The sequence below is a fragment of the Schistocerca cancellata genome, chromosome 2 (genome assembly GCF_023864275.1).
Source record: "Schistocerca cancellata isolate TAMUIC-IGC-003103 chromosome 2, iqSchCanc2.1, whole genome shotgun sequence".
NCBI classification, from domain to species: domain Eukaryota; kingdom Metazoa; phylum Arthropoda; class Insecta; order Orthoptera; family Acrididae; genus Schistocerca; species Schistocerca cancellata.
Window position 1 is genome coordinate 693,579,865 of NC_064627.1, and position 13,954 is coordinate 693,593,818.

At 34.7% G+C, this 13,954-nt stretch overlaps 1 protein-coding gene across 1 annotated transcript in view; it reads left to right on the forward strand.

The window, feature by feature from the left end:
- The first annotated feature begins 1,299 nt into the window (after positions 1 to 1,299).
- The window catches only part of LOC126147884 (phenoloxidase 2-like), a 244,693-nt gene continuing 232,038 nt past the window's right edge, over positions 1,300 to 13,954 (forward strand). The window contains exons 1-2 of the mRNA XM_049915721.1: positions 1,300 to 1,395; positions 1,535 to 1,683. Coding sequence (XP_049771678.1) covers positions 1,624 to 1,683 — 60 coding nt within the window. The 5' untranslated portion in view covers positions 1,300 to 1,395; positions 1,535 to 1,623. The remainder of the gene's footprint in view (positions 1,396 to 1,534; positions 1,684 to 13,954) is intronic.

The window sequence follows — 13,954 nt, forward strand, 5'->3', positions numbered from 1 at the left end:
TCATCTTTTTATATCTTCTACATTACCATTACTTTTCTTTAGCTGAGATACAAATTTGATATGGTTTAGGTACTCTGGTAAGTAAAGTGAGCTGAAAGAATCATTTTATTATTGTATTGTCTCTGCATTCCTTAAGAACAGATACTGCCACTTCCTCTCTACATGTTGACTTTGTATTCTTTAAGTTCGTAATATTTTTCTAAGCTCTGTCGTGTGTAACAATATCTTTATATCAGCTACATGTTCTTATTTTTTGGATGTTTCATCTCTTTTGATTAATATTTGTTTTATTTTTGTTGAAATACTGAAAAGATACTCATTCACAAAATGTAGTAGTTGCAGTGACATCTTTCTGTGATCATAAGATGCAAGTAATTGTGTTTCTATTTGTTTTCTCTGTTTCATATTTTACAGCCTTCAAGATTGCTTTGCTTTTAAATTTTGAATGGACAGTTTTTTTTAGCTAGCTGGATCTTTTTAGTCAGCACTACCCGCCACAAGATCTTTTTGTAAGCATGATAAGAATATGTGAAAGCTGACTATTATGGCCTCTATTACGAATATAAGACATTTAAAAATCTGGATGGGCTAATACCTGCTATTTTCCATCTGTTTTAGTTGGACATTGCTATTAACACATTTAGTTTTGGAAATGTCTGGTCAAAATGCAATTAAAATAGTATAAAGAACACAGATAATTTTACTTCTATATTGTTTTTGTGTACAGCTTTCTCATCTTTGATATAACAGTATCTTACAAGATACTGTATTTTGCATTTTTTTAAAGAGTTATTTTGTATCCTATTATTATTAGGGCAAAATAACCTAAGAGTTCAAGGTCTTTTCAAGATAAATTTCTTTTGTAACCATGTCACTAGTACAATTTCATTATAGTACTGACCTCATCAACACTATCTACCAAGAGGTTGCTTCATGCCTCTTTTCATTGTTCATCACACTGGCCATAAGAGGAGTGGTTGTGAAGAACATTACACTATCATTCACTGGTATGTATTACATTTAATATAGCTACAAAAAGGCAACACCTTGCCTTGCATGCTTTGCAAAAGGCTACCTTTTATTGAAAGGAAACAGAAATTTTGTAAATAGTTAAACATTATTATAAATGTAATGTTGTTGACAGTGTTTGTTAGCTTCTAAATGTACAGCCATTTCTTGCCACTTCTGGAACTCTATGCATGCTGATCACTGCAAATGCCACTGCAGAATACTTATCTTTCTGTTAAGTGAAATGAGTGACTAGCAAAACAAGCTGACTGATAAAATATTGCAGTGCCTGCAATTGTCAATTGCAAAACACAGTAGTGTGAAACTTCTTACATTGTGTTAGGAAAGAGCTTGTAAAGTAACTCCAATGAAATAATTCCATTTTATGTAAGTATGTATGCAGCAGAATTATAATGATTACTGGTAGAACTGATGACTTTTTAAAGTAGATTCCTGTGTCTCACTGAAAGGAGTAGTTATGTTGTATGTTTAATTATATATGTATTGTTTGATGAAATTGTTCCAGATATCTTGTTAAGGTTGCCTGTGCTAGAGAAAGATCCAGAAAATTTAATTACCTGGCAGGTATTTTAAGTTAGTAAGTTCCTTGAAGAAATGAAGACAAAACTGTTGTTACTGATATTTACTGCTGAATTCCTTAATGAAGTTGTTGAAGTAAGTAGTATTGTGTAGTTGTTTCTTAATTTTGGCAATCATTAAATAAGAAAATAAAATTTATTTACCTTTGACCAAGTGAAATAGAATAGAGTTTGAAGATATAGTGTTACTTCAGTAAATCTAGTATAAAGACTTAAATTAGTGATTCCATGCTGTTTATATCACATTTAATTCCTAAATGCTACTGCATGATACAATAATTCATTGTTCAACACATATCCACTTACTAGAATACTTTTAGGTGAATGCATAACATTAAATGATGCTGTATGCTATAAATAGGCATAGTTCAGCATGAAAATTCCATGTGTTCTGTTAAACGCTAATGAAATTTTTGAACTATTTAATATGTCTTACATTGAAATCTTTTTGCTGCTATGCTTTCAAATTTACTCACGGATACTGAATAGGCACATAGTCACTTTTGGAGAATTTTGTTATGGACTGCAGGGTGAAGTTGTTTATCAATCATATGTCCATTTATTTTCTGTGATGATGTGCGTGTAGTATACTCACTGAGCTTTTTTTAATATGAATTGAGCTGCTACAAATGAGTAAATTAGGGACAGTCATAACTTTCATGCTGAATTGTGCCTATTTATAGCATACAGCAACATTTAATGTTATGCATTTACCTAAAAGTGATGTAGTAAGTGGATGTGTGTTGAATAATGAATTATTGTATCACACAGTAGCATTTAGTATGGAGTTAAATGTGATATAAATAGCATGGAATCTCTAATTTAAGTCTTTGTACTACATTTACTGAACTACACAATTCCCATTGAGCAATTCCAATCAAAAACACATTTTGAATGAGTCGTATTATCCCACAGCAGAGTACCATAAGTTACTTGAGCATGGAATAAGGCAGTAGTCTACTGATGCAGCTTCTCAACTATTACACTTCATAGATCACTTGAAAAGAGTTTATCAATGTGAATCTCTACTTTGAGTCTCTGATTAATAAATTTAACTGTCTTACTCTCTTGTTTAGTAGTAACACTTGAATTAAATATAATTTCTTCAATTTTGTTTTTATCTTTGTCCACAAACCAGGTTCTTTTGCAGCTAAATTTGAAGAGTGCTCTAAGTTCTGTAACTACTGTTATGTCATCAGCATATAGTGCTGCTTTGCAAGGTTGTAATTATGCAGTTTGAGGATTACAGCTGGGAAAATTGTCTTGTAAATGTCAGTTTATACAAACAATTACAGTCAAGGATGGTTTCTAGTGTCATTGTGCATCTTACACCAATATGTTTCTGCATCCTAAGATTTTCTGATTGTGAATGATAGTGAAAGATAAAAGTTAGTTTATCAGTATCTACTGCAATATGGGGAACCATGAACTTTGTAGTTTCTCAGTGTATGATTCAAGTTAATCTACATAATGATGTTTCAAAACAGTGAAGTGATTAAATAAAAGTGACACTCTTGTAATTCAGGTACACTTGATAATGTTGACTCAGTAATAAAATACACTTGCATAGTATACAGTAAATATTTTACATTTGTACCGTTGTGTCACAGAGCAGTAGGCTATATAACCCCCCACCGTCGCCTTCGAATATTCTCAATGAAATGGTCGTTATTATATATCAATACCCATACTTCTTGTTTTTGCTGTATGAATATGAATTAGCTGCACTGCCTCAGAAGATAATTTCATCTACATGTATACTCTACAAATTACTGTGAACTGCATAGGAGAGGTTGCTTCCCATTGTTAACAATTGGGGGGGCTTCATCCCATCCCATTCATATTTGAGGCATGGGAAGAATGATTGCTGAAACACCTCTGTTCATGGTGTAATTAGTCTAGTCTTGTCTTCAAGATTCCTACAGAAATGGTACGTTCAGAATTTTAGTATATTCTTATATTCCTAACTTAAAGCTGATTCTTGAAACTTTACAACTGGGCTTTCAAGTTATTTGTTTATTCATTGACCTATAGATAGGTTTCTTTGCATTTTTATAACAGAAGTACATTAGTTAATAATAATGGATAAAATACCACATATATACATTATTTATCACTTGATTAAATAAGACAGGCAAGAAAAGTAAATCACGAGACTCGTCTGATACCACATCTTGGTTGTTACAGTACATGGTTCCAGTACAATTTACAAACTGGACATGCATGTCTATTGTGTTGCTTGCAGACTCCATCCTGTTTGGTTGTTTATTATTGGTCAACCTGACCATTTATATGTAATAAGTTTTCGTAGTATGCCCTCTTTAACAGAGCAAACATTATTTTTTTTTCTTTTGTTGTAATATAGTTTAAGACAGCTTTAAATGTACACAATTCCTTTGTGTTTCTGATCTCTTTTGCCATATTGCTTGACTCCCTCATAAAATATACTAGATTGGGTCTTAATATTATTCTATTTGCTGCATATTGATCAATGTTTTACTGTATAAAAACTGTGGTTTCAACATATTCGCTTGGAACTGTCAAAATACCCCTTTTTCAAATATCTCAATGCAGTAATTCCTTTTGCGACTCTTTCTCAGTATTCTGGTGGCCCATTTTTGAAGTTTGAACACATATTGTATAATCTGAGCATTTCCACACCAGAATATTATGCCATAACAAATGAATGTGTGATAAGTATTTTGTTCTTAGGCATGAGCTATTACACACTGCTGTTAATATTAATAGTGTGTAGAATGCTGTGCTAATTAATTTTGCAATTAGTCTGATACATTCATCCCATTTTAATTGCTGATTGACATACCTTCTCCTGTTTATAGAAGTTCATGTTATTAGTCTTTTTTATATTAACAAACCTTATTGTTTGTTGGTCAATTGTGGGCCAACATAATTGCCTTATCAGCTTTTACTCCTAACATTTTTGGTGTTCTATCTGTAGTTACTATATTGCTATTATCAGCAAATGTCACAGTTTCACCTCGTATGAGTGGGAAATCAGTAACTTGTGTAACAATATTGACTCTTAACACACTACCTTGAGGGACCCCAGTGTTCAAATATTCTGGATCTGAAAGTTACTGCACCATATATTTTGAGCTATTTGAAATTTGGATCACTAGCCTCTGCACACCATTTACTTGGTAAGACATAAACCATTTATTTACAAACCCTCTTATTTTTGTGCTTCAAGTACACCTAGATGCATTTCTTGATCAGCTATGTCACTTGCATTACTGAGGTCAAGGTGAATATCTGTTACATGTTCTCCTTGTTCAGGATTTCTGAAACTATTTTTGTAAATTTTGATACATCAGCTTCTGTTCTTTTTCCAGGCTTGAAATCAAACTTTTCTTTGCAGAGAGTGTGTATTTCTTGAAATAATCAATAAATCTGTTTTAATAATAGTTTGTATTATTTCTGTATTTTCTGTATTCCCATTTTTGTGGATGGGAAGAACTTCTGCATTTTTGAGGAAATCATGGAAGAAACCAGATATGACTGATGCATTAATAATGTCTGTTAGAGGTGCCTTTGTGCTGCTAAACCTTTTCATGGACACACATTAAACTGATCTATAACTGTGGACAACTTACTCTTAAATTTTGTACATTATTCCACTGATTTCCTACCCAATAGTGTGTAGCATCAACATTGTGTGAGGTACCTAGTTTACATCTACGTTTCCTCAGACATCTGCTCCTTCAGTTTTTCCAGCATACCCATTATGCTCATTTCTGGATCAGACAAACCTGTGGTCATTAACTTTGCTCTTCTTTGTATACATTTGATATCCCACGTTAGTTTTATTTTGAACAGGTCTTATGCACTTGAGGAATATTTTAGGCAGAAAAAAGTTTTCTTAGAGAAGCCTGGGTTTATTGTTAATATAAGATTACTGACCTGGATTTTATCTTGGTAGTAGTGCTGTAATAAATTGATTTAGTCATCAGTTCATTATATGCTGAACACAGCACTGTATAATTTAAAATATTTTTCATATTGTTTTGGCATCAGTAAACTAACAATGATCAGATTACAATAAATAATTTGAGTAGTTCATAAATTACAGTTGGCATCTACACTATGAATGCTTTGAGAGAGTGGCAACATTTTTGCAATACGCCTTCACGTTCGAATTCTGTCTGTCAAATAATGTGATTATTATTTTATTACTTAGTCACTACATTTAGTTACTGTTCAATTTGTATTATTGGCTATATATAGTAACAGTACTTTCTGGAGACCAATTGTAATACTGAGCTGTTTATCATGCGATTTTAATGGTTTGGCTGACTTTAATACCAATTACACACACATGTGAACTACACCTAAATCACCAGAAATGCACATTTCAGTTACTGTTTATGAACATTTAAATGACTGCTAATGACACAGAGATGTTCACATTTTGATGACCAACGAGGAACTGGTTGAAACATTATGATGCAAACTTACTTACGAATGAGCATATGAATAAAAATGAAAATTTGGTTTCACATATTACTTAGTAACATAGAATAAAGCAAAATTAGGTAACATGTTATTATACAATGCAAAAGAGCAGTTTGGTTTAAACATGACTTGTGTTACCAGGAAAAAAGGCAATTTTATAGGTACTATTTTATTTAAATAATTTATTCTTCTGCAGATACTTCCAGAGGCCTACCCCCTCTTTCCTACCCACCCCCATCCAGAAACTGCTAAAAATGTAACTTTTGAAATAAAATAATTACCAAACAAACAATTTCTTCCAGTAGAAGTGAGCACTCTAGCAATCAGAAAAATCTGGGCTACAAAATTATTAAACCAAAATTTGGAGATAATCACAAGTTAAGAGACACAAACATTCTAGAAAATGACAAATTTTTGAGTAGGAAGTTTATGAAAAGAAAAGAACAGATGAACCTTAAATTATGAATATTTCTTTGTAAAAGTTATTTCTAATTTAACCAACTGTATTATCGTCATGAGTGTTTGGGAAATTACTCTGTGAAAAACAAAATCATGTGGATTCCCACTTGAATAAGAGAATAGCTATTTTGTGCAACACATGTATGTGCTATCTACAGAACTTATCAAATAAAGAAAAAAAATTATACTGGTGTTAGGAGTAGTTGAAGAATGTGTAGAATTGTTCCATATTTTTGTAACATCCTCTCCTCTTGGGTTATGCAGATAAATATTGAAAATAATATAAATGGATAATCAAATGTAAAAAGAGTAATTAGTTACACAATTTCATAATACAATCAGCACTTGTCAATTGACCACAGAAATTTTTGAAATGATAAAAATAATGAAATACAGTGCATAATCATTTTAAAAATCAGGCAGAGCAAATGGTGAATACAAAGCTGATCTTCATTCTACAGTGAAGATAATATAAATTACTTTATTCACATTTTTCACATCATAAAAATTCAGTGCTGCTGTCTTACTTGCATTTATTACCAGTTCGTTGTGACAAAACCAGCTTTCAATATTGTTCAATGTTTCTATTGTACACTTCTGAAACATTTCCATTTCTTTCCCACTCACTAGTACACTTATATCATCAGCAAACTGGATGGTGTCCCTTCAGAATTTGTTTGGTCATTCACGTATAACAGAAAAATGTTGCCCTTCAACCACTTGCTTTTGACTGCTTAGGTATGATTTAATCCAGTTGTTGGATGTTCCTCTAATCCCCCTGTTGTTAGGCCTAGGCAACAATTTTGAATGACCTAATGTGATCTATGATATCAAAATCCTTAGAAAGATTTAGACATATTCCAATGACATTTTTGCTATTGTCTAATTGCTGAAGTACTTCACTTAGGATGTTTAGACAATTTGTTATATATTTTAATTGCCATGTGCTTATGACCATTGTTAGTTTTTGCTAATCTATTTTCTGACAAGAACAGAGAGGTACAGATTCTTATGTTGTAGTCGTGCCTTTGATCATTACACCTAAATTTGGTAGTTCAGCAAGTATATAGTTAACACTATCAACAGTATATACAGGGTGATTATAATTAAAGTCAAACTTTTAAAACTCTGTAGAAATAATACCACTGGCCAGAATGATGTCAAATTGTGATGGAATACTATCGGAGAAGGGGGGAAACAAATGGCAGAAGAAAAAAAAAGTGTGAAAATTGATCAATAAATGGCACTGTATGTGTCAGAATATGTAAATGAAAACACCTGTCATGCACACAACTCATTGAAGTTGTATAAACACGCCAGGTACACAGCTTTCCCTCCTTTAATGTCTGCAACATTTGCCATGACTGTCTAAAAGTCTTCAGACAGTGGTATTGTAACAGGCTCATCCATGTTGTCTTGATGTTGGAGCATGACTCTTCACATTGCTGACATAGTTTCATACAGGCCAGTCCTGATATCTGCCTTGCATTTGCAGGATATAAGATAAAGAAGGCTCTAGACAGTCAGGAACTCCATGTGGTAATAGGAGCTAACCCATTTGTTGTCAATTTCTGCCCCCACTGCTCTTGATCCATGTAGTATAGTACGTGTGATTGATTGGAGCTTTTTGTCACAGTGATTTGTGTGTTCAAATGGGTGTGCATTTGAACAAGTTTGTGATTCATGTAGCTATTATTTATGAAGTAAGTACAGTAAATGTGTCACAATTGTGTTTGATGGGGACTCGGATGGACATAAGATTATCAAACCCATGGATTCCTTGACGATTTCTATCGTAAAGCAGCCTGTGAAGGTAAAATTAAGCAGCACTATGAAACCAATAGTTTCACAAGTAAATATTTTACTGAATGCTAAAAACAAGGATACGCTCATCACCATGCTGATCATAAAATACAGTGAAAGTGGAATCACCTCCAAGCAGGCAGCAGATGATGCAGACACACTGATAGTGTAGATAATGAAATCCCTGGCTTTGCACATAAGAGTGTCACAATTGTGGGGGAAGATAATGGCCTTCAGGATCTCCAGATGCCTTCAATGTGTATTTTCTCAAGCCAGGGAGAGGTACAACCCCTCAGATCCTACGCCAACCGAGATGTGCGGTGGACTAGAGTGTTATCAGGCACATGCTCTTGCTCCATACAGTGAGTGTTACGACTCTACATCCACATTATCAACCAAAGCACGGTTGAAAGTCTCAAGAAGTCTCCAAAAATATGGATCTCAATTCATAGATTACTAAATTCACTTATCCTTAAAGCTGAAAAAAGGAAATAATAGCTACTGGTGAGAAATTTTTGATTGGTGTTTATGGTGTTAACCATCCAACTACAACACTCAACACACTGAGGTATATCCAGTACATGATAGCAGCCTACAAGGCATCAGCAAACATGGCTTACAAACCTTTCACTGAAGCTCTAACTCAGCAACACATCTTCAGTGTTTTCCATCAGGGAGAGCAGTGTACTGCTTAGATACAGAGCAGTGGGGGTGGAAGTTGACAAAAGACAAGTTGGTTCTCATTACCACACTGAAACCCCCGACTCTTGAGAGGCTTCTTGAGCTTATACTTGAAAATGCAAGACTCATTGCCAAGGTCAGTGTGGGTATAGGTGAACAGGTCTGTTCTGCATGAAAATATGCCAGCAATGAAGGATTGGCTCCTATGTTATTGACAATTTTGATACAGAAGATGAAGAGGACCTGGATGAGCCCCCTGCACAACCTCTGTCTGAAGCAGTTGAGGCCACTGATGATATTAATTAATGCAAAATTTTACAGCGTCCTTACTCATGAATTTTCCTCTAGCACAACATTAATAATTCAATTAAATTTTTTTTTGGTGTGAAGCACTGCAACAAATTGCGGTTCAGTCTGGATCTTCTACAGCCCCTGACACTTTGTCTGGACTTTCCATTACTCAGAACCCTTCACTTATCCTTCTAGTGCCCAAGAAATATTGCCTGAGCCTCCAATAGCCAAGAAGAGACAAGCAAAAAAACTGTACACATGACATCAATACAAGTATTTCTTCATACATTGATAGTTCACTATACAAGTTATCTGTCTTTTGTATCTGTATTTTATCATTAAATGCCTTCAGTTCTTTTCCAGATAAAGAATCTACTCAATATGCTGCAAACACACTTTCTTAATTTTTTCATCAAATATATTTTTCCATAAATTAATTTGAAACAACTTTTTATAAGTGTAATACACCAAAAGTACAGCACTGCTAAGAGATAGACAGGTGTGAGAGGTCATTTAGCTGTAGGACGCAGAAGGCATTTTTTGTAATTTTTGCTTGCTGCCCTCCACCAAATCATAAAATTGTATGTTACAGACATCTCTTGTAGTCATTTTCATATGCTGTAGAGGTCTTTTCTTGGTAACATGTATTTGTGTTGTGAGGGTTTGCAGTGGGTGTTTTTTACATTTTCGCAGCAGGACCATAATTCACTACTTTTCAGCAGGTTCTAGTGCCATTACCACATTCCAGGCAATCAAACCTGTTTAGCATATTTTGTGAGAATTTTATCTTCTTTAGCTTTATATAGATTGGTGAATTTAGAAAAAAACATATAGTTTTCAAGAGCTGAAAAAAGTTCAAAAAGTTTTTGAGTTTTTTTTAAATAGTTTTTCCATCTTCTACAAGGCACCAAATATGAAATTCAGGTTAAGCACCCCCAAAAACGTATAGAATCATCAAGTAAAAGATTCTGTAATTTTGTTACCTGACAATTTTGTTAGCCCATTTGACTGGGCTATCAGGGAAAAACCAGGAATCCTCTGTTAACTGTGTATTTAATGATAGCCTCAACTCTTTTAGCTGTAATGGACTCTATGAAAGTCATAAAAATACATTATGGGTAGTTTCATGCAACACACAAAGAACAAGAAGACATAAATATAAAATGGACAACAAACATAGTAAGTGGACTCTGCTAAATTCTTTGGTGTGAATATTGATAGAAATGAAACTGGCCCTATCACATCCTATATCTGTCAAAAAACTTTGTTCTACAGCTTTCCCCTTATGCATAACCACATTATCTGCACATAAGGATGCCATATGCCATTACAGCTGCTTACTTTGGAAGTTTCCATACACTGTTGTCTTTGTCAGCATCTTTTTGAGTAATCATCCATGGCAAAAGAAGGGTCACTCAGAAGAGATTTATATGGATTATGATTGGTTTTCATTTAAGATACTTGCAGGAATCTGTTTGGTAAACTATAGACTTTTGCAGTGACATCTCAGCATACCTTCTCCCTTGCATGTTTCATCAGTAACAGCCACTCTCTTCTCAGCACCAATAGTACATATCACGACCACAGTACAGAGGAAAAACAGGATTTACATAGCAACCTGACAAAATGTACCCTTGTGCATAAAGGAGTAAATTACTCAGGCATGAAATTTTTCAATACTCTGTCAAGGGACATCAAAAGTCCTGCTCTTGGAGCACCAAAATAACCAATTTATGTTAAAAATGAAGAAATTCCTCCAGCTGTATTTAAGGTGTCAATTTTATTTTGACAATTAGTTTCAATGTTGTAACAACGTCATCTTCAGGCCCATACACTTGTTGATGTCAGCTACATGTGGCTGATACCAGAAGTCAGTGGTATCTCAGCACTGACTTGTTCTATCAGCCACACACAGTTGACATCGACAAGTGTATGGGCCTGAAGATGACATTGTTACAACATTGAAACTAGCTGCCAAAATAAAATCGACACATTAAATACAGCTGGAGGAATTTCTTCATTTTTAATATAAGTTTGTACCAGCTGATGTCCCACTGTCCTCCATTTCAACTATGGATGTACAAAAATGACCAATTTATTGCAGTTTATTTTCATGTATTATGATGTAACATTAGCTGATATAAGTGTTATCATGTGTCTGCCATATTGTACTCTTCTGTATCCATTACAGCAGGTTTTATGGAAAATTCATATTTTAAATATTGTAAAAAAACTTATTAACACTTTGTATCCTGAGCCATTGTGTGCGGGTGTCTACCACAAAGACTGGCTGATTTTAACGTATTTTAAAGTACTACAACTCATGAAAGGTTTCAGTTATAGCAATAAAATTACTCTTATTGAAAAACCTAGACTTTCTTGTTTAAAACCATATATAATACCTTTCTCTTGAATTAATACATACTTTTGACAAGCATTATTATTATAACATTGTTTTTGAAAAAAGGAAAAATTGGTCAAAGGTATATTCACTGTATTTTCTAGAAGGATTTTTTTTTTTTATTTCACACAAAAATTGTAATTATGATGGATACAGTATGTCTTACCTACAGTAACCTCCTGTAACTATTTTAGGATGCAATTTTGCTCTTCGTGTGGTAAATTTTGAAGCACGGCATTTTGCACAATGCTACTTTACATTCACTACACTGGTAGCTTGTGTCTTTCTGCCACACTTTCCCAGTCAGTTTTTTTCCTCTCCGAGAACACACTACACACTGTTTTTGTTTGTTTCTTACCTACTTCTGTCTCAATCTTTTCCAGAAAATGATTTCCAGTTGATAGTCTTGAGAGTCCAGATGGACCAGGTCAAGGTTCAAGATCTTTGCTTTGTGCAAGATCTGCACAGATAACTGGCATGAAGTGAGATGTTGCGAGGCATTTTCCAGTAACCTTATTGTATAATATGCAGAAATTTACAGTCACCATTAGTACAACATGGAATGCCAACTTTCTCCACCACTTCACAGTTCGATGTTCAAATGCACCGTATGACAATCGCTGCTCTGATAAGTCAACACCAAACTTGTTTTTATTGTAGTCCACTACATAGGCTGGCTTTGACTTCTCTCTTCCTCTCTGATCACTGAAAGTGACAATCTCAGCAGTGTGCCTTGTACTTATCATATGCACATTTCTTTTGTCCTTCCAACACAGTGCTAACATATTTCCTTTACACCTGAAAATAGGTTCACCTCGCTGAAGGTTCGTAACTTTTATAGCATGAGGCAATCCCTGCCGAGATTTTCTTGTTGTTCCCACAAGAGCAGTTTTTGCAGCTTCCAGTTCTGAAGCAAGAATTGGACTTGTGTAGAATCTGTCTGTAAACAAAGTGTAGCCTTTTCCTGACAGATTTGCAAGCAATGTCTTTACCAGCATCACTGTGTCAGACCTTTCACCCACGTAAACAGAGAAATTCCAGATGTAACCTGTGTCAGATTCGGATAATATGTACAGTTTCATACTGTATTTATTTGGTTTTGTGGCATGTACTGTTTGAAATACACATGACCTCGAAATTTACACATGCCTTCATCTATTGTAATTTTTTGAGATGGTGTATACACACGCTGGAAATTAGCACACATATTATCTAGGAGGGGTCTCACCTTGTGCAGTGGATCATAGCCAGTTTTTCCTTTCCTCTTAGCTAAGGAATTATCACAAATGTGGAAGTTTCTCAAAATAGAAAGAAATCTGTCACGGCTCAAGATGATTGGACAGAAATTACACGACACAACAGGGTACTTGGGCCAGTGCTCTTGTATACGTGGCCTCACACTTACACACATATGGACTACAATTGCCAGAAACTTCCTTATTTCCATAAGTGTAACTCCTTTCCACGTTGATAATGAGCAGGTGGGTGAAAGGGAATTTGTGCTTCGTAATTTCCTGATGCATTGTTGAGCATACAGATTAGTTTCTTCCTTTATATGTTTCATCATACTGTCTGTCAGGAAATATGAAAAAAATTCTAAAGGTGCACTGTTCTGGTCTAAACTGATGACACTGCATATTCCGGATTGTCCTGAGAATAGATCTATATTTGGTGCACGATCAGTAGTCGTCCAACCTTCCACAGAATCAGTGCGGTGCACAGGTCTCAGCTTCCCCCTTGTCATCAGTCTCACTCATTCTTCAGGCACAATATCAACGGGATTACTTGCTGCTGAAGTGCTTGGACACCTGCTCTCCTCTTTTGAATCTATCAGAAGAGTAGTATTTGCAAATAAAATCATAATTACGTACTGAAAGTTTTTTCAGTGAAAATATGAACAAAAATTATACATGTTTTGTTGTCAGAATTCTTTACCTGAACTGCCAGAAACTACTTCTTGAACATAGTCCACATCATCATCAGAGTCATCTACAATATCTTCCTCTGACAAATCGTCACTTTCTTCTAAATCACGATATAACTCACAAACAATTTCTTTGTCCGTCAAGCAACACTTCACCATGTCGACTCTACTGAGACTGCGCGGGAAAAAATCGCTGCTCACAAATCCCAACAAATAAAAAGGGAAGCACACCCTTCCACAGCATACCCACACCATCTAGTGACCAATACTCAAACTACAGTCCATGCAGTGCCTCCCAGACAAGCCAGAGCCACA